This window comes from Thunnus maccoyii, chromosome 15, assembly GCF_910596095.1.
Source record: "Thunnus maccoyii chromosome 15, fThuMac1.1, whole genome shotgun sequence".
In the NCBI taxonomy this organism is placed as follows: Eukaryota; Metazoa; Chordata; class Actinopteri; order Scombriformes; family Scombridae; genus Thunnus; species Thunnus maccoyii.
The window spans coordinates 6624024-6649909 of NC_056547.1; the positions used below are offsets into that span (position 1 = coordinate 6624024).

The 25886-nt window shown below is 35.3% G+C and overlaps 2 protein-coding genes across 4 annotated transcripts in view; both read left to right on the forward strand.

Annotated features, from left to right (window-relative positions):
* The first annotated feature begins 393 nt into the window (after nucleotides 1-393).
* Nucleotides 394-6996, forward strand: LOC121913491 (class I histocompatibility antigen, F10 alpha chain-like). Its single transcript, XM_042436145.1, has 8 exons — nucleotides 394-482; nucleotides 3033-3299; nucleotides 3875-4153; nucleotides 4257-4597; nucleotides 5605-5764; nucleotides 6014-6031; nucleotides 6120-6180; nucleotides 6787-6996. The coding sequence occupies exons 1-7, from the start codon at nucleotides 434-436 to the stop codon at nucleotides 6173-6175; spliced, it is 1170 nt and encodes a 389-aa protein (XP_042292079.1). The 5' UTR covers nucleotides 394-433; the 3' UTR covers nucleotides 6176-6180; nucleotides 6787-6996.
* Nucleotides 6997-11917: 4921 nt separating this feature from the next.
* LOC121913600 (major histocompatibility complex class I-related gene protein-like) overlaps nucleotides 11918-25886 on the forward strand; it is a 36707-nt gene continuing 22738 nt past the window's right edge. For all 3 annotated transcript variants that reach the window (XM_042436303.1, XM_042436305.1, XM_042436306.1), the window contains exon 1: nucleotides 11918-11980. In XM_042436303.1, coding sequence (XP_042292237.1) covers nucleotides 11926-11980 — 55 coding nt within the window. In that variant the 5' untranslated portion in view covers nucleotides 11918-11925. The remainder of the gene's footprint in view (nucleotides 11981-25886) is intronic.

Sequence of the window (25886 nt, forward strand, 5' to 3'; positions counted from 1 at the left end):
TATTTAACTCCTTTTCCATAAAGCAATTTGAAACTGACTCATTGTATGAATTGTGCCATTTACACTCTTGTTTTACCTTGCTTTGCATACTGGTCTTTTAAATCGCATTTTTTTGAGCTGAGTTGTTACAGTTTTTTATTTTGGCACTTTAACTTTAAATAAGTTTAGGATCAATTTCATTCTCGACTTTAAACAGTTGCTCATTTTACCACATGCTATCAAACTGGTAAACACACACACACACACACACACACACACACAAATCCTACATTTTCCTGTTGAATCTGATTAGCCAGTCAAATATTGAATTTACTCCACATGGTTACACATGATGCACAGCTATTTCTAATTTCTATTGGTCATTCTATATGCCTGTACGTATTAGTGACAGTCTTTCCTCTTTCCTCGTTTTTAATGTCGCTATCAAAGCAAGATGAAGGGGATCATGTTGTTGCCTCTCTTTTGCCATGTTGTATCTCCAGGTAATGGAATCATCTTATTTAAACAGTTTAAACTTTTGTTTCAGCATTCATGTTTGGTAACACTTTATAATACAGCCTGCATTTAACTTTGTATAACTTCTCGTCATTTAATTTCCCGGAACTTCTGGTGTAACTTCCTCATATGAATCTGTGCATATAAAATACTTATCGGTTGTTACTGGTAGTTAAATATAGAAAAGACGTCAAAACAAGACGGTGAGGGACAAGGGAGAGACAATTGGGGATTTAGACTGTAATTTCCCATAACTTACGGTGCAACTTCCTCGTATGAATCAGTATATACATATATGGATAAAGTAGGCTACAATAAAATCAAATGCTTTTGCCCTTTGCTGTGACAAACATTTTTTATGCATGTGAGTTTGGCAGCCAAGCTTCACCCACACCCCAGGGATTTATTATGTTTATGTCTTCGACTTCATTACATGAATTTGAATAAAAACAAGTTGAGAAATGGGTCTATACTTTTGAAGATTAGCTTGTAGCAGGCATCTCGGTCCAGCACTGTAGTATCTTATAACAGGCAAACTTACCTCTCTCAAGTGCACAGCTATGACTTGTCATGGATGAAAAACTAACAATACAATAATATAATAATATATATATATATATATATATATATATATATATATATATCTTTAGTTACACAATAATATGGTATGCATGGAGTTATAAAGGAGTTATATATATATGTATATATATATGTGTGTGTGTGTGTGTGTGTGTGTGTGATATGTTATAATATATAATAATATGATATTCACAGAACAAGATTTAAGTGTAAACCTCAAAGCACATAACTCAAGCAAGTATTATTTTAATAAAGGAGTTTTTATATTTTGTATCTGGATTTGTTTTAAATACACAGTAAATGACACCAATCAATTTCATATTTCATAAGAAGACCTTTGTGACTGTAACTGTGATTTCAAGGCAATATTCTCATTACATTTACACCTTCTGAGGGCCAGTACTGTACTGTAGATCACCTGTGAGACTGACTCAGGTGTTGCAAGACAGGAATACAACATTAACTTATAATAATGTGAAAACTATAGGCTAGGTATAAATCATGGGCTACATCATGTCTCAGTGTATTTTAAAACTACAGATATTCCAAAACTGTCCAAAAGAATGTATTAACACCTTAATAACTGCATGTGTGGAGTCTATGTGACACAAGAGGAGATACTTGAGTATGACCTTCTGCTTCACATGATGTTGGTCTTTCATTAAGTGTAATGATTCTCACTTAGACTATTAACTGCAGCTTAATGTACCAGCATCATGTAGTAAAGCACAATTTCACAAATATTTATTATATTGCAGTATCTCTTTTAAATATAACTGTACATTTACTGCAGAGCTTAACATACCTCAGATTTTGACATGTCTGTTCACTGCTGATTAATTATTGATTAAAGTCAATAAATGATATTGATTGGTAATGGAGGCACATTGCATTAAGAGCAGAAGAAAACTGGAGAGATATTTTCTTCAAATAATTTGCTCTCATAATAATGTAGCATCTCCTATATTAGGATTAAATGTATAACTAATAGCTATATTATGTTGAAGATATTTACCTCATTATTGAGAGGAAGTATCTGGTTAATATGAATTCATCAGAAAACTATTTTGTAATTATGAGGTCTTTATCTTGTAATCATTACTGACCTAGGCCTGATTTAGTTGACTTTTGTTCCCTCTTGGTTTGAGGTTTTTGATACTGATGTTATTGAACATTATTCACCAAAGTCACAATTCTGAAAATATTTCATCAGATTTGTACAATGTTGTTTTGTTTTTTCCACCACATCAACTAAACGCAGATCAGATTTCAGGGCTCATATCATATAAGCTTCCTACTGTACTAATAACTCATATTAATTATTATGACTACATACAGATTTTTTAGCAAATGTGATTAAAATAACATAATTTCTAAAGATTTAGAAGATATTTTGTCACTATTCAAGTAAAAAAAGACAAACTGGAGAAAACACTGATAAATAGTTGTAATTCATATGCTTTGCTCACCATATGTTGTTCCACTTTCAGGAATCTCATAGCAGTGTACAGATATTTATATCAAGATTTAACATTTTGATTAGATTTACACTTGAATGTATATGTAGTCATTACTAACCTTTTATAAAATGATGATCAGTAAGGATAATAAAGCTGTCTTAGTCATTATGGCAAATGTGTTGACAGAATATTGCCTATTAACATATCCAGCATTCATTTATGTTTTGAGTTGTGTTTTTGGCTGCCTGGCCAATGGAAGGTCAATATTCACTCTCCTTTTAGCTTTTGTTTAGTCTCAATCATTCCAAGTATAATATCTGGCTCTTAGGTTGGTAGATGTTCTACTTTCATCACCAGCTCATCACTAACTTTGTGTGTCTCAGGTTTCATGCTGGGCAAAATATTGAATGTAATTAAATGTCATTATCACAAGTATACATAAATGCATGATTATAAAAAAATGAACTTAAAAACCCTTAAAACTTCTTTCTCTTACAGTGAAACACTCGCTGAAGATTTTTGCCACAACGTCCTCTGGAGTCAAAAACTTCCCAGATTATGTGGGTGTTGGGTTGGTTGATGAAGTTCAATGGGGTTACTGTGACAGCATCAGTAAGACAGTGGAAGCCAAACAGGACTGGTCACAAAAAATGTTTGAAGATGATCCACAGTACTTGGAGTGGTGCACGCAGCAGTGTGTATTAGACCAATATGACCACAAAGCTCACATTGACATTTTGAAGCAGCAACTGAACCAAACTGAAGGTAAGTAAAAATACTGTAAAAATGTAAAGTTGTGTTTTTTGTCAAATAGCAAACAGATATAGTTGCATTATAAACACACATGTTTACATGTCCAAACACATACGCAGTTTACTAAATGTGCATATATTCTTCACTCACATCCCTCCCTCTATTACCAGCCATGTAATGTGAGGGACTCTTTCAAAATGGGTCGTCAATATTAATATTATATATAGTTTCCCTGGTAGCTATGTGCTGGATTCACTGAAAAATTGAACAAAAGGGTTCTACATTTGAATCTTGGTGTGCGTGTGTCTGTGTGTGTCTGTGTGTGTGTGTGTGTGTGTGTGTGTGTGTGTTGCCCTTCTTGTCATGTTTGGTTTGATCTGGATGCTTAAAAACTGCAGGTCAAGTACGTTTTGGTTGGAAAGTTTGACCCCTTGATGTCAGTTTGTGTATTTCTGTGTGTTGGTCTTGCAATGAAGAGGTGACTCTTCCACATGTTCCTTGACATTTTCTAAACTGCAGCCTCACATAGGCTCCAGCCACCTGTAACCCTCTGTGGGATCTCACTCTGCTCTCTGTCTCTCTCTCAGGTGTCCACATCTTCCAGATGATGAACAGCTGTGAATGGGATGATGAGACTGGAGAGGTTAATGGTTTTGTTCAGTTTGGTTATGATGGAGAAGACTTCATAGCATTTGACCTGAAGACACTGACATGGATCGCTCCAAAACCACAAGCTGTCATCACCAAACACAAGTGGGACAGAGATAGAGCTCACAATGAAAGGTGGAACTACTTCCTCACCCAGCAGTTCCCTGAGTTTTTGAAGAAATATTTGGACCTTGGGAAGAGCTCTCTGCTGAGAACAGGTAGAATCACATGACCTGATGTAGTTTCATGGACACAACAATATTTGAATGCATCTTCTGTTTCTAACCTCCCTCCCTCAACCCTCACCATTTATCTCTCCAGAGCTTCCCTCAGTGTCTCTCCTCCAGAAGACTCCCTCCTCTCCAGTCAGCTGCCACGCTACAGGTTTCTACCCTTACAGAGCCATGATGTTCTGGAGGAAAGATGGAGAGGAGCTTCATGAGGACGTGGAACACGGAGAGATCCTCCCCAACCATGATGGATCCTTCCAGATGAGTGTTGACCTGAACCTTTCATCAGTCAAACCTGAAGACTGGAGGAGGTACGAATGTGTGTTTCATCTTTCTGGTGCAAAGAACGACATCATCACCAAACTAGACAAAAAAGTGATCAGAACCAATTGGGGTAAGACTGGAATACTGACTTTACAGTGTTTATTTAATGTATACATGTAATTTGCCATGAACATTTAGAAGATGTTAAACCTGAGCTCTGATTTTACAATTTGAATGAGTTCGAAACAATCTTGACTTTCTGGAGCTGAAGGTTAGTTAATTACAGGGTTAACAAACAAAACTGCTGTTCTGCTCATTCAAATAAATATTGTTTCTTACTTGTTACATTATGCACATGACCTACTAAAAATTACTTTAGTGAATGCAACAAAAAACAGTTCAAATCTAGTGTTGTGCCAGCAAATGATTAGGAGCACAGGTCTGTCACAAATCTAACCAAATTAAACATAAAACATAATTTCAGAAAAAAGAAACACAACATGCAAAATGCTAGACCACATTTTTACTTTACTTGTATTTCATTAATTACACTGTCATGGGATTACTCACAAGACAATCTACTGTTTGTATGTGAAAATAAGATTTATTAAAACAAGTAAGAACAAACTAGAACTGTTGCTGATCTGAGGAAACATGTGACCATGCAGGAGAGAGCAAGAGCTTTCAGGGAGGACAGGGTGATCAACTCAAAGATGACAGGATGAAAAACATAAAGAACAAAGCTTTAGTATTACAATAACAGACACAAAAGGTGTAATACAGCAAAGACAGGGAACAGGTACAACATAGACACAGGATGGACACACAGAGGTCTGAAGCACTAAGGTGGTTTTCACCTGCAGATGATCATTGTATGAATTATTGTGATGCCAAATTAAACCATCACATCAACATGTCCAGTAACATTAATTTCACCTAGAAAGAGACATCATCTGCTTTTGGCAGTATAATTGAGTTGCTACACTCATATTAACAACTCTGCACATCCTGGACAATAATCAGTTTCCTCAGTAGAAAACTCTCACAGGATTCCCAAACTGTCTGTGTGTCACGACGGGGAAAGTCCTGTGTTTTAAGGGGATGAAAATAAGAAACATAATCTTCAATAATGATGTATGATTATCATACATTATTATAGGTGAAAATACTAAAAGTGCATTGGCATGCCCTTTATGCACTGTGAATGTTTTGTTCTGGTTCCTGTTTCTCCCTCAGAGTTCCCTGCTGGTCCTGTTATTGGAGGTGTTGTAGGACTGCTGCTGCTCCTGGCAGTCTGCATCACTGGAGTCTTCATCTGGAGAAGGAGAGATAATGGTGAGAGACAAACATACTTTTATTCATCATCAAGTCATTTTAACAACAAATAACAGTGTAACCTGGCTGATGTTCAGTAACGTGACCTCCAGCTAAAGAGTTACTCTCTTACCTTTCAAAATAAAAGAAGAAATCAGTGGAATTAATACAATGTTTCTATAAAACATTTATTAGTGTTTTCTTTGTTTGCTTTCATAAATTCTGACATTTTACATTTTGAAATATTGTAATCTCTCATCTGTATTTCAGGATTCAGGCCTGCAAACTGTGAGTATTGTGTCAGTTTATCTCTCTCTCTATGTACAGATAAATGCAGTGTATAGCTTAAATTAAACACCTTGTTTTTCTTTTATAGCTTCAGACCCATCATCCTTTGAAATTTCTGAGGTCAGAGATGCAGCTCTTAACTGATCACAGTGAGTATTTCATCATGTCATCAACACTTTGCAGATACTGTATGAAGAATCTCTCTGTTGCTCCTCCTGAAACTAGCTACAGTATACTGATATAATACTCTCATAAATATACTGAAAGTCTGTCTTTGTTAAAAAACTGTTTGTCTGATTTGGCAGAATTTCTAAGTCAAGTGATCCAGTATAGTTACAGGAAACAGCTGACACTGAGGTTTTAATGTAATACTGATTAAAATTATTTTGGACTAAAATCAAACATATATTTACTGTATAATATGACCACTAATAATTCCAGGTCCTTTTCTATTTGTTACTCTGTCTTTGCAGCTTTCCAGTAAAGATTTGGGGAGAATAGTGAACTCAAATAAAGATGCTTTTATTGTATTTTGCACCATAAATGTTCATTAACAAAACTTGTTTTAATGAATATTGAGATGTGACATCACAGGACCCGTCAGAAAGTCACATGATACATCAAACTAAAGTGTGAATTCATAGATCAGATTTATGAGTTTCAGGTCATCAGCGGATGCAGTGAAAAATGATATCTGTGAAGATTATCTGAGAGCTGATAGAAGCATTAATGTTGATGTGAATCCTCCACTGCAGGAGTAACAACATCTGGAGAGAACTGATGCTGCTGTCCAGCTGTTTCCTCAAACCTTTGGTGGAGATGAATCACTGCAGCAGCTACCAGACACCAAAGAGCCACAACGTTACTCCAGTGGGGCATCTTTTGTCTTCAGATATCAAATTCATGTCAGTTAGTCATGTGATGTACTGTCTTTGATGATGATGGCACATCAGACATGCAGCACTTTAACCTCTGCTTCCAATGCTGGAGTCAAACCTAAAACTTTAAATGTTCAACTACTCATGCTTTCACCAATAATTAGTTTGACAGTTGCGTTTTAGAAACACTTATGAAGATTCTGCACTAGGCCACGATTGAATAAACACAGCTTTTGTTTCTCTCTTTGTTTCATTGTGATTACAGTTTGAACACTGCATACCAACTTCTCTCACTTTAACCAAAGTATAAATATCTGAGTTATGTTTTAGTCTTCCAACACACATTGCTCCTCCACACCAAGTAACAGCTGTAACTCTTTTTACACATAAACATTTCCAACGTTCAAACGTTTCCACAATTTTACACAATATAAATATATTTTTTAATATTTAGATACTCCTCTTTTCATTGAAACTCACGTATTAAAGCAATAACACTTCTTAGAGCTTATATTTGTATCTTATACATTTGTCATCTTCACATGTCCTGTATTTGTCATGCGGATGATAAATGTTAATGTCATTGTAACATTATTGTTAATGTTCAGATTATTGATGTTAGAGGATTTATTCGGGTTTTATCTGTGGTACTGATAGATGTACTTTATTTCATATCAAGTAAATGGAAAAATTGATTTGTCTACATGACAGTATACGTCTTCTTTAAGGTCATGTGATCTGTTTTTGTCTAAATGTTTTCACTTCAGTTAAAGTTTCTTTACATCATCTACAAGATAATGATTAATAATGAATTGTTAATCAATCATCTATTTATTGGTGAATGTAAAACATGATTTTTTGGTGAACTACATTTTGTCTAGAGGAGCTGCAACATTTTCTAGTGTCATTTTTGTTCCTATTTGTTCTAATAGTGTTTATATTTATCTTCAGTTAATAAATAAAATTCTCCTGAAAACCTGCTTAAGAGTCCTGTTACATCATACCTGTGTTTATCTCAAATGTTCAGATGTGTAGGCTCAAAGGTTTTGTCCCAAGTTTTGGGAGGGAAGGGGGGGGCATGAGGCGTGTGTGTGGTCGAGCGAGAGCGAGAGAGCGAGCGGTTGTGACTGTGTTACTGAGAGAGAGTTAAGTTAGCAGTTAGCTGTGACAATAATAGTACAGTGTATGTACAGTTGGAGCTGTTCTGACAGAGAATAAATGCTACAACTCCTCAAGATTGAAGCTGAGTTCCCGTTTCTTGCTTGCTACCTGTTGATAAAGTGGAGGGAGTTAACCCCGAAGTTAGCGGTGACTTCGGCCCTGGAGTACTAAACAAAGTCTCCCCTGTGCTTCCCGACCACGGTCTGGACGCTGAAGCAGGAAAGGTTAACAAAAGCATCAGCTTACTTTTTAAAATTTTATCAGTTGTCAAAATGTGTGAGGATAAAAGAAACAGCTTACACTATCATTACAAACATACACACCGACACACACACACACACACACACACATACCACAAATTTTCATTTGTTAATGAAGGAGTACACTGAACCTTGTGACTCTGAGTGTGTATTTCCCTATTTTACCACTAGAGAGCAACATAACTCTGAAATGTCTCAGCTGTGAGGTCACCACAGAGAAACAGCTGCCAGAGCATTTCCACCATCATCACTTCCTCCCCCACAGTCGGGTTATAAAACACTTTAAACTGCCTCATTGAATAAATTGTGTTATATGACTTTAAACAGCTGCTCATGTCACTCATGTCTGAATGTATATGTAGTCATTACTAACCTTATATAAAATGATGATCAGTAAGGTTAATAAAACTGTCTGATTTGACAGAAATTTTCAGTCAAGTGATCCAGTATAGTCACAGGAAACAGCTGACACTGAGGTTTTAATGTAATACTGATTGAATGTTTTACATTCTGGACCAAAATAAAACATATTGCATACAATATTAAATCAAATACTGTATAATATGACCACTAATAATTCCAGGTCCTTTTGTATTTGTTACTCTGTCTTTGCAGCTTTCCAGTAAAGATTTAGAGGAGAATAGTGAACTCAAATAAAGATGCTGTGGCTTCAATATTTTATTCTATTTTGCACCATAAATGTTCATTAACAAAACTTGTTTTAATGAATATTGAGATGTGACATCACAGGACCCGTCAGAAAGTCATAGGATACATCAAACTAAAGTGTGAATTCATAGATCAGATTTATGAGTTTCAGGTCGTCAGTGGATGCAGTGAAGAATGATATCTGTGAAGATTATCTGAGAGCTGATAGAAGCATTAATGTTGATGTGAATCCTCCACTGCAGGAGTAACAACATCTGGAGAGAACTGATGCTGCTGTCCAGCTGTTTCCTCAAACCTTTGGTGGAGATGAATCACTGCAGCAGCTACCAGACACCAAAGAGCCACAATGTTACTCCAGTGGGGCATCTTTTGTCTTCAGATATCAAATTTATGTCAGTTAGTCGTGTGATGTACTGTCTTTGATGATGATGGGAGACATGCAGCACTTTAATCTCTGCTTCTAACGCTGGAGTCAAACCTAAAACTTTAAATGTTCAACTACTCATGCTTTCACTAACAATTAGTTTGACAGTTTGCATTTTAGAAACACTAATGAAGATTCTGCACTAGGCCACAATTGAAAAAACACAGTTTTTGTTTCTCTCTTTGTTTCATTGTGATTACAGATTGAACACTGCATCTCAACTTCTCTCACTTTAACCAAAGTGTAAATATCTGAGTTATGTTTTAGTCTTCCAACACACATTGCTCCTCCACATCAAGTAACAGCTGTAACTCTTTTTAATCATAAACTTGTAAATGTTTCCACAATTTTACACAATATAAATACATTTTTGAATATTCAGACACTCCTCCTATCATTGAAACTCACATATTAAAGCAATAACATTTCTTAGAGCTTATATTTGTATCTTATACATTTGTCATCTTCACATGTCCTGTATTTGTCATGCAGATGATAAATGTTAATGTCATTGTAACGTTATTGTTAATGCGCAGATTATTGATGTTAAAGGATTAATGAGGATTTTATCTGTGGTACTGATAGATGTACTTCATTTCATATTGCCAAACTGGAAAAATTGATTTGTCTACGTGACAGTATACGTCTTCTCTAAGGTCATGTGATCTGTTTTTGTCTAAATGTTTTCACCTCAGATAAAGTTTGTCTCTACATCTACAAGTTAATAATCAATTATGAATTGTTAATCAATCATCTTTTCACTGGTGAATGTAAAACATGATTTTTTGGATGTCACAGCTCTTATATGTGTCACATACATTAGGTATAGAAATTATCTCCTGTCTGTACATGAGGTCAAATGAGAATTAGAAAAAATATTTTTTTACTTATCTTCTTTTTTTATTTGGTGAACTTCATGTTGTCTAGTGAGGCTGCTACATTTTCTAGTGTCATTCTTGTTCAATTTATTCAATTAATAATTACAATTTTCCTGAAAACCTGCTTAAGAGGTCTTCCTGTTACATCATACCTGTGTAAACCTCAAATGTTCAGATGTGTAGGCTTAAAGGTTTTCTTCCAAGTTTTGGGAAACACTCTAGTGAAGCTTGTCCCTGACAGAAAGCATGAGCTGACTTTTTAAAATGTTATCAGTTGTCAAAATGTGTGAGGATAAAAGAAAAAGTTTACACTACTACAGAGGAGTACACTGAACCTTGTGACTCAGAGTGTGTCTTTCCCTATATCACCACTAGAGAGCAACATAACTCTGAAATGTCTCAGCTGTGAGGTCACCACATAGAAACAGCTGTCAGAGCATTTCCACACCTCCAACATAAGAAAGGGTTTCCTGACTTGAAGTTTTCTGCAGTTAAAGCAAGATTCTTACAAACAGCCTGTTTCCATATAAGATCAGACCAATACAGTTAAATGACAACTAAAATTAAACTTTAACTTTTCAACCGTGTTACTGAAGGTTTAAACACTTGTAAATTATTATCAAATAAATGCAAAACTTTGCAACAGATAAACAGCAAATTACTTTTGGAAACGGTCACCTGCATAGACCTCTATACTGTAAGTGATGGTCATGATGTTTAGATGTCAGAAAGGAGGTTGGTAGTAAAATTCTTAACAGATAAATTTACACTGTTTTATTTCCTTAATGTCAGTGTTGTGTTGATGACAGCAGAAACTGTCATTCAGAAACCTTTAACACAATTGTTGCATCTATAGGAGGAAACAAACATCTCACTCAGTCTTCTTCACCACTTCCTTTTGAAGTCCCAACAGTCAGGTTAATGATATAAGTGTATATAAACCCTTAAAATCAGCACCTATTTGATGTCAAATGGAGATGGGAAATCATTTATATTACAGAATGTGAAAAACACATAAAATGTACAAATAGATTCAGGTAAAATATTACCTAAATAAACTGGAAAGCTAAAGACATTCACCACAAAAATATCAAAACTACCTAATGTGAGACAGACAACATGTCTCGACCATAAACCTACATTGTTTTTTTGTTTTTGATTTATATAGTCTTACTTCCTTAATGTCAGTGTTGTGCTGTTGACAGCAGAAACTGTCATTAAAAAACTTTTAATCATTAATGAATTAATGAAGTTGTTGCATCTATCAAAGGAAACAAACATCTCAGACAGTCTTGGACTTTACCACTTCCTCCTCCACAGTCGGATTAATGATTATGTCTTCTGTGTTACTGAATTGTGAATCAGTGAACTTGTAGATCATTTTGTTTTGTACTTTCAGCTGTCAAATATGTATAATTATTACATTTGCTCCACGGGTAAAATGTGTGTCTGTATAGATTAGTGATAGTCAGTGGGCTGGACATCTTCACGCATCAGTTGCAATATCATACTGGTCTACTTTGGTCCCACCTTCCCACACAACACAGGAAGACGCACAACAAAATGAAAACGGCGACTGGTTTGTCTACTGCAGCAGTCACTAGACTCTCCAAAAAGTCATGCCATGAAGGCGATGGAGCTTGTTTTTCTGCTCATCTTCTTTCCTGTCACACTTTCAGGTGAGATTAACTTTAAAAACGCATTTTTTTTAACATTTAGTTGTCGAAAATTACTCGTTTGTTTTTTAGTGAGAGGCCTAACGTGATACAATTTACTTTCATTTTCAAATTTACGCAGTTTAGATCAAGCTTTACCCGTGTCATTTTTGATAAGTTGTTCATTATAAAGGGTTTAATCAATGGCTTTAGCGATGGTAAATAAATTATTTACAAATCCTTTATAGACAGGCGCGTAATCACCGCGGGGGTATAACAAGACACATACCTGCCATGAGTCTCTTATTATTCAAGACTATTATTCAAGCAGTGTTCAAGTCTCAACATGCCAAATCAAAATGAATGCCATGTATTTAAACAACTTTTTCTACTACTGTAGTTGTAACCACTGCTTCAGCTTACCATAAAATAATTACTGCGACCATATGAGTGTAACAACTGAGCAGAATTTATTTAGGGTCTCATAGCAGTTTACTACTTACATCCAGTTATTTGTATGAATTGCTGTACTGGAGGATAGCTATCCTTATTATACTTAAGATAATCACATAGTATATTTATCCTACTTCCTCACATACCTTATAGACATGAAATTAAAGGAAACTTACACTTCCATTAAAATGAAATGGATGGTTATAGATGCATAACAAATTGAACCCTGGTAACAAATCAGTATCAGTTAAGAGTCATTTCTGAGTCCATGGACTAGTACAACCTAAACTGTCTTCAATTTTCTTTAAAAAAGTGTCTCTTTTAGTAGGAATCCAAAGGGGACCTTTAATTGTCTTTAATTGGGAAATTAAATATCTAAAGTTGTCCAGGAGGTTTTGTATCTGCAGGTGCAAATTCCTCTCCAACAGCCACAGGGAAGAAGCGGTCCCTCTTCATCTGATGTCTTCCTCAAAGCTAACAGGAGAAAATCACATAAGCAGGTGATTTGAGGCTAGTGAGTGCAGAGAGTGAGAAACTAGCTCTCACAGGCCACAGCTACAACTATCTGAACCCTTTTTAAGCTCAATAATAAATAGTAATATTACTGTGGTCTAGCTTTAATATACAATACAAACTATAGCTCATTCTAACTTTGTTGCATCTATAGGAGGAAACAAACATCTCACTCAGTCTTCTTCACCACTTCCTTTTGAAGTCCCCACAGTCAGGTTAATGATATAAAGTGTATATAAACCCTTAAAATCAGCACCTATTTGATGTCAAATGGAGATGGGAAATCATTTATATTAAATGCAAAACACACATTACTCCCTAACATAAGGAGTCAAACTATGACATCTAAAGCAACATATTCCTTTGATATTTAGCTTAAAACAGCATGAACTATGTGAGTTTACATTCTGGACACAGAGGTAACTTGTACATATTCTTGCCTAAGTCCGTCCATCATTGTGGCTAATTAGCGATTAGTTTAACTCACGATTAGCGATTAGCATGCTAATAAACATTAATTTGGTAAGATAAGATTTTACCATAAGGCAGGCAACACATTGCTATAAGACAGACAGATGTTACACATCTTAAATATGAATGCTCACCTTTTTCTATGACTGTTTAAAAACGACAATAGAAGTGACTTTAAAAACCAAATTTGCCACCTGGCTTACGTTTAGGATAGTTTATTTCATTTATGTTCATTGATGTTAGCTGAGTTGAGACGTCACATAACAAGACAAAGTTACAAAAGAAAATTCTACATTACTAACTAGTTAAATAGCTGTTTCATACCTCTGATCTATTATTCTCTAATCTGTTATCACAGCCAGCGGTGAGTAACAGAAGCACCGTTGCTGAATGCACAAACGTAACTTTACTATACTTCAACTGTTTACTCTTCCCTGGTCTGGTGGATTGGTCAAACGGCTGTGATTGGCTGGATGACTGTTCAATTAATCTAACTTGACCAATAGGTTCTTCATGTATGGGAAACTCAGTTTCGTTTAATCAATAACTACCAATTATGTTTTCTGTGAAAGTGCGGGTGTCACAACACCCGTAACACCCTCGGCTGTGACGCCCCTGCGCACACATAGTTCTGTTGAACACAAATCAACTTTCATGTACGGTATCAGTCCGGAGTTAGGACACACCGTCCCATTCTGACTAGTAGTGTAATTTGCTTCTTTTATTTCTCTATAGTATCTATTACATAAACTATTGAGATGTATTAATGAGATTAATTCATGTCTGAAACGTGTTGGATTAATCTGTGAATTTTACCTGTAATGTCGTTCAGGTGTCACTGACACTGAATATATTTTGCTGAAATAACAGTTTCTGTACAGTTCTTGTGTTCTGTATGTTGTTAACATCTGGCTGTGTGTCAGATTATTTCTTTTGACTTTATTAAATAGTGTCATTATTGAAATGACCTAAATATAAAACATACAACTCTAACAGGTTGTTTTAAATGTGTACTCATACTGTAACCTCAGATTACGAATAATATAATACAGTATAATGTAATATAATCTAGGCCTAATATGATATAATATGTTATAATAATATAATTATTCACAGAACAAGAATTAAATTGAAATCTCAAAGCACAGACCTCAAGTATTACTTTAATAAAGGAGTCTTTACATTTTGTATCTGCATTTGTTTTAAATACACAGTGAATGACATCGATGTTGTGGAAACTTGACTTTGTGGTAGCTGAGTTATTTAAAGAGTCTCTGCGTTGGCCCACCAGTTAAAGTATGAGGACCAGAGATGAGAGCCGTTCAACGGTTTATTGTCTTGTTCACAGGATTTCCACTTAAATAGTTGACTTTCACAGACGATTTAAAGGCTAAAAGGAAAATGAAAACAATAATCAGTAAACAAAAGTACTGTAATAAATCTCAATCAAATCAAAGCACTTGTTTGGTTATTGAACAAAGAAACAGCAATAACTACAATACACTTCCTTAACTTAGACAAATTATGCATCTGGTGCACAGTCAACTGGAGAAGGTAGCTAATATCACACAGAGGTCAGCATGCTGCAGCAGACAAAGGGAGAGACTGAGCCAGGCTTCTCATCAGTTCAGGTTCAACCTGTTAGGTTGAGACTAAGTCCCGCCCACCTAGGACTGGGCAGGAAGGAGGATTTTCTACAAACGATTTAATGTTTCATAAGAAGACCTTTGTGACATTAACTGTGATTTCAAGGTAATATTCTTATTACATTTACACCTTCTGAGGGCCAGTGCTGTACTGTAGATTACCTGTGAGACCGACTCAGGTGTTGCAAGGCAGGAATACAACATCAATTTATAACATAATAATGTGAAAACTATAAGCCAAGGCATAAATCATGGGCTACATCATGTCTCAGTATTTCAAAACCAGATGTTCCAAAACTGCCTGCAACAAAAATGTATTAACACTTTAATAACTGCATGTGTGGAGTCTATGTGACACAAGAGGAGATACTTGAGTATGACCTTCGGCTTCACATGATGTTGATCTTTCATTAAGTGTAATGATTCTCACTTAGACTATTAACTGCAGCTTAATGTACCAGCATCATGTAGTAAAGCACAATTTCACAAATTTTTAGCATATTGCAGTATCTCTTTTAAATATAACTGTACATTTACTGCAGAGCTTAACATACCTCAGATTTTGACATGTCTGTTCACTGCTGATTAATTATTGATTCAAGTCAATAAATGATATTGATTGGTATGGAGGCACATTGCATTAAGAGCAGAAAAAACTGGAGAGATATTTTCTTCAAATAATTTGTTCTCATAATAATGTAGCATCTCCTTTAGTAGGATTAAATGTATAACTAATAGCTATATTGTGTTGAAGATATTTACCTCATCATTGAGAGGAAGTATCTGGTTAATATGAATTCATCAGAAAACTATTTTGCAATTATGAGTTCTTTATCTTGTAATCATCACTGACCTAGGCCTGATTTAGTTGACTTTTGTTCCCTCTTGGTTTGAGGTTTTTGATATTGATGTTATTGAACATTATTCACCAAAGTCACATTTCTGAAAATATTTTATCAGTTTTGTACAATGTTGTTTTGTTTTTTTCCACCAGACTGACTAAACACAGATCAGATTTTTTTTTAAATGAAATTAATCAAATTAAATAATATAATAAAATAACAAAATTTCTACAGATTAAGATATTTTTCATTATTCAAGCAAAATAAGGCAAATTAGAGAAAACACTGATAAATAGTTGTAATTCATATGCTTTGCTCACCATATGTTGTTCCACTTTCAGGAATCTCATAGCAGTGTACAGATATTTATATGAATATTTAACATTTTGATTAGATTTACACTTGAATGTATATGTAGTCATTATTAACCTTATATAAAATGATAATCAGTAAGGTTAATAAAGCTGTCTTAGTCATTATGGCAAATGTGCCAACAAAACATGGCCTATTAACATATCCAGCATTCATTTGTGTTTTGAGTTGTGTTTTTGGCTGCCTGGCCAATGGAAGGTCAATATTCACTCTCCTTTTAGCTTTTGTTTAGTCTCAATCATTCCAAGTATAATATCTGGCTCTTAGGTTGGTAGATGTTCTACTTTCATCACCAGCTCATCACTAACTTTGTGTGTCTGAGGTTTCATGCTGGGCAAAATATTTAATGTAATTAAATGTTATTATCACAAGTATAAATAAATGCATGATTATAAAAAAATGAACTTAAAAACCCTTAAAACTTCTTTCTCTTACAGTGAAACACTCGCTGAAGTTTTTTGCCACAATATCCTCTGGAGTCAAAAACTTCCCAGATTATGTGGTTGTTGGGTTGGTTGATGAAGTTCCAACAGGTTACTGTGACAGCATCAGTAAGAAAGTAGAAGGCAAACAGGACTGGTCAAAGAAACTGTTAGAAGATGATCCACAACACTTGGAGTGGTACACTGTGGAGTGTTTATTAGACCAACATAAATACAAAGCTCACATTGACATTTTGAAGCAGCAACTGAACCAAACTGAAGGTAAGTAAAAATACTGTAAAAATGTAAAGTCGTGTTTTTTGTCAAATAGCAAACAGATATAGTTGCATTATAAACACACATGTTTACATGTCCAAACACATACACAGTTTACTAAATGTGCATATATTCTTCACTCATATCTCTCCCTCTATTACCAGCCATGTAATGTGAGGGACTCTTTCAAAATGGGACGTCAATATTAATATTATATATAGTTTCCCTGGTAGCTATGTGCTGGATTCACTGAAAAACTGAGCAAAAGGGTTCTACATTGGAATCATGGGGTGTGTGTGTGTGTGAGTGTGTGTGTGTGTGAGTGTGTGTGTGTGTGTGTGTGTTTGTGTGTGTGTGTGTATGTGTGTGTGTGTGTATGTGTGTGTTTGTGTGTGTGCGTATGTGTGTGTGTCTGTGTGTGTGTGTGTGTGTGTGTGTGTGTGTGTGTTGCCCTTCTTGTCATGTTTGGTTTGATCTGGATGCTTAAAAACTGCAGGTCAAGTACGTTTTGGTTGGAACGTTTGACCCCTTGATGTCAGTTTGTGTATCTCTGTGTGTTGGTCTTGCAATGAAGAGGTGACTCTTCCACATGTTCCTTGACATTTTCTAAAATGCAGCCTCACATAGGCTCCAGCCACCTGTAACCCTCTGTGGGATCTCACTTTGCACTCTGACTCTTATTCAGGTGTCCACATCTTCCAGAAGATGAACGGCTGTGAATGGGATGATGAGACTGGAGAGGTTAATGGGTTTGTTCAGTTTGGTTATGATGGAGAAGACTTCATAGTATTTGACCTGAAGACACTGACATGGATCGCTCCAAAACCACAAGCTGTCATCACCAAACACAAGTGGGACAGAGATAGAGCTCTCAATGAAAGGTGGAACTACTACCTCACCCAGTATTGCCCTGAGTTTGTGAAGAAATATTTGGACCTTGGGAAGAGCTCTCTGCTGAGAACAGGTAGAATCACATGACCTGATGTAGTTTCATGGACACAACAATATTTAAATGCATCTTCTGTTTCTAACCTCCCTCCCTCACCCCTCACCATTTATCTCTTCAGAGCTTCCCTCAGTGTTTCTCCTCCAGAAGACTCCCTCCTCTCCAGTCAGCTGCCACGCTACAGGTTTCCACCCTCACAGAGCCATGATGTTCTGGAGGAAAGATGGAGAGGAGCTTCATGAGGACGTGGAACATGGAGAGATCCTCCCAAACCATGATGGATCCTTCCAGATGAGTGTTGACCTGAACCTTTCATCAGTCACACCTGAAGACTGGAGGAGGTACGAATGTGTGTTTCATCTCTCTGGTGCAAAGAACGACATCATCACCAAACTGGACAAAGCAGTGATCAGAACCAACTGTGGTAAGACTGGAATACTGACTTTACAATGCTTATTTAATGTATACATGTAATTTGCCATGAACATTTAGAAGATGTTAAACCTGAGCTCTGATTTTACAATTTGAATGAGTTTGAAACAATCTTGACTTTCTGGAGCTGAAGGTTAGTTAATTACAGGGTTAACAAACAAAACTGCTGTTCTCCTCATTCAAATAAATATTGTTTCTGACTTGTTACATTATGCACATGACCTACTAAAAATTACTTTAGTGAATGCAACAAAAAACAGTTCAAATCTAGTGGTGTGCCAGCACACGGTTAGGAGCACAGGTCTGTCACAAATCTAATCAAATTAAACATGAAGAATAATTTCAGAAAAAAGAAACACAACATGCAAAATGCTAGACCACATTTTTACTTTACTTGTATTTTATTTATTACTCTGTCCTGGGATTACTCACAAGACAATCTACTGTTTGTATGTGAAAAAAAGATTTATTAAACAGTAAGATCAAAATGGAACTGTTGTTCTGGTTCCAGTTTCTCCCTCAGAGTTCCCTGCTGGTCCTGTTATTGGAGGTGTTGTAGGACTGCTGCTGCTCCTGGCAGTCTGCATCACTGGAGTCTTCATCTGGAGAAGGAGAGATAATGGTGAGAGACAAACATACTTTTACTCATCATCAAGCCATTTTAACTACAAATAACAGTGTAACCTGGCTGATGTTCAGTAACATGACATCCAGCTAAAGAGTTACTCTCTTACCTTTCAAAATAAAAGAAGAAATCAGTGAAATTAATACAATGTTTCTATAAAACATTTATTAGTGTTTTCTTTGTTTGCTTTCATAAATTCTGAAATTTTACATTTTGAAGTATTGTAATCTCTCATCTGTATTTCAGGATTCAGGCCTGCAAACTGTGAGTATTCTCTCAGTTTATCTCTCTCTCTCTCTCTATGTACAGATAAATGCAGTTTATAGTTTAAATTAAACACTTTGTTTTTCTTTTATAGCTTCAGACTCGTCATCCTCTGATACATCTTCAGTCAAAGATGCAGCTCTTAACTGATCACAGTGAGTATTTCATCATGTCATCAACACTGTGCAGATACTGTATGAAGATTCTCTCCTTTGTTGTTCCTCCTGAAACTAGTTACAGTATACTGATATAATACTCTCGTAAATATACTGAAAGTCTGTCTTTGTTAAAAAACTGTTTGGCTGATTTGACAGAATTTCTGAGTCAAGTGATCCAGTATAGTTACAGGAAACAGCTGACATTGAGGTTTTAATGTAATACTGATTAAAAAAATTTTTATTTTGGACTAAAATCAAACATATATTTACTGTATAATATGACCACTAATAATTCCAGGTCCTTTTCTATTTGTTACTCTGTCTTTGCAGCTTTCCAGTAAAGATTTAGAGGAGAATAGTGAACTCAAATAAAGATGCTGTGGCTTCAATATTTTAATCTATTTTGCACCATAAATGTTCATTAACAAAACTTGTTTTAATGAATATTGAGATGTGACATCACAGGACCCGTCAAAAAGTCACAGGATACATCAAACTAAAGTGTGAATTCATAGATCAGATTTATGAGTTTCAGGTCGTCAGTGGATGCAGTGAAGAATGATATCTGTGAAGATTATCTGAGAGCTGATAGAAGCATTAATGTTGATGTGAATCCTCCACTGCAGGAGTAACAACATCTGGAGAGAACTGATGCTGCTGTCCAGCTGTTTCCTCAAACCTTTGGTGGAGATGAATCACTGCAGCAGCTACCAGACACCAAAGAGCCACAACGTTACTCCAGTGGGGCATCTTTTGTCTTCAGATATCAAATTCATATCAGTTAGTCATGTGATGTACTGTCTTTGATGATGATGGGAGACATGCGGCACTTTAACCTCTGCTTCTAACGCTGGAGTCAAACCTAAAACTTTAACTGTTCAACTACTCATGCTTTCACTAACAATTAGTTTGACAGTTCGCATTTTAGAAACACTAATGAAGATTCTGCACTAGGCCACGATTGAATAAACACAGTTTTTGTTTCTCTCTTTGTTTCATTGTGATTACAGTTTGAACACTGCATCCCAACTTCTCTCACTTTAACCAAAGTATAAATATCTGTGAGTTATGTTTTAGTCTTCCAACACACATTGCTCCTCCACACCAAGTAACAACTGTAACTATTTTTAAACATAAACTTGTAAATGTTTCCACAGTTTTACACAATATAAATACAATTGTGAATATTTAGATACTCCTCCTTTCATTGAAACTCACATATTAAAGCAGTAACACTTTTTAGAGCTTATACATTTGTATCTTATACATTTGCCATCTTCACATGTCCTGTATTTGTCATGCAGATGATAAATGTTAATGTCATTGTAACATTATTGTTAATGCTTGGATTGCTAGTGTTAGAGGATTAATTAGGGTTTTACCTGTGGTACTGACTGATGCACTTTATTTTATATTGCAAAAATGGCAAAATTGATTTGTCTACATGACAGTATACCTCTTCTTAAAGTTATGTGATCTGTTTTTGGCCAAATGTTTTCACTTCAGATAAAGTTTGTCTATACATCATCTACAAGTTAATCATTAATTATGCATTGTGAATCGATCATCTTTTCACTTGTGAATGTAAAACACAATTTTTTGGTGAACTTCATTTCGTCCAGAGGGGCTACTACATGTTTTAGTGTCATTTTTGTTCTCATTTGTTCTAATAGTGTTTATATTTATCTTCAGTTAATAAATAAAATTCTCCTGAAAACATGCTTAAGAGGTCTTCCTGTTACATCATACCTGTGTTTACCTCAAATGTTCAGATGTGTAGGCTTAAAGGTTTTGTCCCAAGTTTTGGGAAACACTCTAGTGAAGCTTGTTCCTGATACCTGGAAAGCATGAGCTTACTTTTTATCAGTTATCAAAATGTGTGAGGATAAAAGAAAAAGTTTACACTACTAAAATAAAAAAACACACACACACAAATTTTGATTTGGTTATGAAGGAGTTTCTTGAAGGTTATGAAGGGTTTCTTGACTTAAAGTTTTCAACAGTTAAAGCAAGATTCTTACAAACAGCCTGTTTCCATGAAAGATCAGACCAATACAGTTAAAGTGTTATTTAGACTGTAGGTCTAAACTTTTCCAATATGTTACTGAAGATTTAAGCACTTGCAAATTATCATAAGATAAATTAAAAAAAAAAATCTTTATTTTCAATACAACAACAGATCTACAGTAGGAGACAGTTAAAATTTCTGGACAGGCTAACATATAGATTTATATTGTCTTATTTCCCTAAAGTCAGTGTTCATCATTCATGTCATTTAGAAACTTTTAATGCAATTGTTGCATCTATCAGAGGAAACAAACATCTCAGACAGTCTTGGACTTCAACACTTCCTCTTAAAGTCCCCACAGTCAGGTTAATGATATAAAGTGTAACTCGGCACCTATTTGATGTGGAGATGGGAAATCATTCATATTACAGAATGTGAAACACACATAAATTGTGAAAATGGATTTAGGTAAAATATTACATAAATTTAAACCGTAAAGACATTCACCACAGAAATGTCAAAATTACCTAATGTGAGATGGAGAACATGTCTCGACCAGACAACCTACACCAAACACAGACAACCTGAAGACAAACTGAAGGCTTTTCAGTGGAAAAACAGAGGCATCAAGATAAAAACTTACTGACAGAGACAGACAGACATATGATTACAGCAGAACTGCAGAAAACTACAACCCCATAATAGTGATACATAAAGCATAACTACATAAAAAAAACAATCTTCATAAAACATTGTTTTTGTGTGTGTTGTTAGTTGGCAGTGATACACTAGTTTGATAAACTGGATCAATATCTGCACTGATATTAATCTTATTCAATGCAATGCAACACAATTTCATAAACCTTCTGGAACAATATAATCAAAATTTATCTGCAAAGTTAAAAAAAGAGTGTCAGTTTTGAACATCTCCATTTGTAGTGAAGAAGCTGTGTGTGTTATGTGTGTGTGTTTTTTTAATAAAGTTCTCATTATTTCAAACATATGTTTGTCAACTGTTGTTACAGTAAGATGAATATTCTCACAGACTAAATAAACGTGGCTCCAACTTAAAGATGTTGAACTTTTAAGTATTATCTTGTGCAGGCAAAGTAATTATAATTACTCATGGTCAGTAGTCTAGAGCAGTAGTTCCCAACCTTTTTGGCTTGTGACCCCAAAAAAGCAGCGTGTAGTTTTTCTGTTTTCAGAAATGAATTTGTTGTCAGCACATTGATTTCCCTCCTAAATAGTTTCATATATATTAATTTAAATGAGACACAAAGAGGTATAACAACTCATAAAAAACAAATATTACAGAAAAGTTAAAAAAAAATACAAAATTGTGTATCAGAATATTTTTTTCATTTCTCCTCTCCCATTAATCATCTCACGACTCCTTAGATTTATCTTATCTTATCTTGTGACCCTTTTGAGGTGCCTGACCGCTAGGTTGGGAACCACTGGGCTAGAGAGTGGAGCCCTGAAAGTACAATATTAATGGTAAGCACTAAGCACTATTATGTAATATTATTTCACTTTATCTAACATTAACTGAATATAGAAGATTTTAAATTTCATTCATTAAAACTCTGGAGGAAGGATGACATCTAAACACTTTCTAATTTCTCATTTTAATTACTCTGTAATGTTAACTTATGCTATTTCTGCTCATTTTGGCATATCAGCAATCCAGAGAGATCTGTAGGTGATCTATCACACAGAAATCGAATCTATGAGGAAAAAGGAGAGTAAATTAAAAACAGATGCATGTTTAGCAGGTTACTTGTTACCAAGGAAGAAGATGAAATTGAGATAAAAACAAAAATAAAAAGACGAATAAGAAGTACAATGAACAAAAGTTTTTGTTTGTTTTTATGGATTTACAACATGTAAAATATAACAACATAAATACACAAAACAACACTAATGCAGTCGGGTGAGACCTTTCAACAGAAATTAGTGCTCAGGTTGAAAATATAAATGGATCTAAAGTGGTTGTTTGTGCATCTGTGTCACATCCTGATCACTGTATCTTGACCCTGTCTACTGTATTGCATGTGCTGTATTACACTAACAAATTCCCCTGCAAAAATATAAAAGCACAAATAAACAGATTGCAGGATAACACAGTTTGTAATGTGTTCAAATGTCCTGTGTTATAATTGGCAGAAAATTGATATCCAGGCTTCCAGGCTCACTGAGTGAGAAAGAAAAAAGAATGAAAATTGAGCACAGAGTGAGAGAAAGAGAAGTGAAACATTTCAATGGTAGAGAGAAACATTTTACACAAGTAGACAAGTTACAGTTTGATACTGTAGCTAGACCTTCAGTGATATACAGTGTTTTTACAGTGTTTCTAGTGTAATCTACATGAACAGTTTCTCACTGTAAATGTTACAGTAAACAACTGAAAAGTTTGCTTCTTATTCATATAATAAAAACAACTATAAATTGCAGACATATACTGTATGTAATTCCCTCGAAGCACAGGCAAACACAAGTGGCTTTCTTGCAACTGGTTTATTTGTAGCTTTCTCTCCAAATCCACTGTGAAAACTACAGACACATACACACACAGTATAAAGACAAAGTTAGCGAAAATAAAAGCCTTTACAGCTCATCAAAGTAAAATAAAGATAAAAACATGAATTACCTCATTGGCTGCGTTCTGCAAATAAGGGAATTATTCTTGGTCCCTGAAGGGTCCTTAAACATTTCACAACCACTTAAATAGGTTGATATTTGACATGTATCTTAGCTGGAGCACATGTGCATCTTTACCTGCTCATTTCTCCCTTCTCACTTACGTCAGAACAGCACAACTGGCTTTCTAAATAAAAGTGGCTGTTTCACAATAAAAGCTATCTTCTTAAAATAATACAAGACATCAAAGATAACTGAAATATATTGTAAATGACTCAAATGTATTCTAAAAGACAATACTGACATTACAAATTACAAACAACAGTTACACTGTAAATAACAATGTGTCTTCAATCTTAATTGTCCAGTGATGAGATCAGCATCATCAAAAATGCATAACCCTTAATATCTGGCACAAAAGAGGATGAGACAAGTGACAGCTTAATGAAACTGAACATTTATCCAGAAGCTTTCAAATATGTCAAATATATTTAAGTATGTTATAGTTAATTCCCCAATTGAATCTAATCCCCTCTGATAATAAATAATCCCTTTTACCTTTTTTCTCTCATATTTTGGTTACATGACTGTGGTTTGGAGCCTTACACTATTTACTCTTGGCTGATTCACATTTCGGTGTATTAACTGAATCTTTTGTAATCTGCATAAAAACATCAACTCAAAGTCTAAAGTCAAAGCACCTAAAACATTAAATGATACTGTAAAATATTTCAGTTTAAGTCTGTCACTTTTCTTCTTTATGTAAACCGTGACTCCAAAAGCAGCAATGATGAAAACAGCCACTGCAGTGATGATGGGGATGGTCAGGTCAAGCGGCTTCTCTGCTGAATAAAAAAAACAACAAAAAGTCACGACCTGTACCAGTGAAGCAAGTCAGAACATAAGTACATCCATCCACCTGTTTATTCAGTTTATTAAGACTGATGAGCAGATCAGTTCCTGTCCATGAAAATGTCTGTGCATGTCTCTGAGTAACATCTGATTCCAGTCTTACCCCAGTTGGTCCTGATCACTGCTTTGTCCAGTTTTGTGATGATGTCATCGTTGACACCAGAGAGCCGAAAGGTCATGTGCATAAGGTGACAAGAAAGAAACAATATTTATTTGAATGAGCAGAACAGTAGTTTTGTTTGTTAACCCTGTAATTAACTAACCTTCAGCCTCAACCTACGTTTAATAAAAAAAAACATAGTAAAGTCAGTATTCCAGTCTTACCACAGTTGGTTCTGATCACTTTTTTGTCCAGTTTGGTGACGATGACGTTCTTCGCACCAGAGAGATGAAACACACATTCGTACCTCCTCCAGTCTTCAGGTGTGACTGATGAAAGGTTCAGGTCAACACTCATCTGAAATGATCCGTCGTGGTTGGGGAGGATCTCTCCATGTTCCACGTCCTCATGAAGCTCCTCTCCATCTTTCCTCCAGAACATCTCGGCTCTGTGAGGGTAGAAACCTGTAGCGTGGCAGCTGACTGGAGAGGAGGGAGTCTTCTGGAGGAGAGACACTGAGGGAAACTCTGGAGAGAGAGAGAGTCGAACCATATTTACATTTAACACATTACATTTCCACATTTAGTGAAATACAATACTTAGTTAGTCTTTCAAAAAATTATTATAATTGTTATTATAATAATTATTATAAATTATTACAAATAATCATTGTCCCGATGTCTAAAGGATAAGGCTGGCAATTTTCTATATTTTTCTTATTGTCAACAAATCTCATGTGCAGAGCCAAACCAAAAATTAACTAATCCTACTAACAAGTATTGTCTGTATCCAAAGCCTGACATATCTTATTCCTCTGTGCTGTGGACCTCTGTTGTTGTCCAAAAAC

Coding starts and splice junctions, on each gene's coding strand:
- LOC121913491 (XM_042436145.1), top strand. CDS start 434: ATGAAGGGGATCATGTTGTTGCCTCTCTTTTGCCATGTTGTATCTCCA. Junction 3,300..3,874: donor GCAACTGAACCAAACTGAAG/GTAAGTAAAAAT, acceptor TCTCTCTCTCAG/GTGTCCACATCTTCCAGATG. Junction 4,598..5,604: donor CTTTACAGTGTTTATTTAAT/GTATACATGTAA, acceptor AAATACTAAAAG/TGCATTGGCATGCCCTTTAT.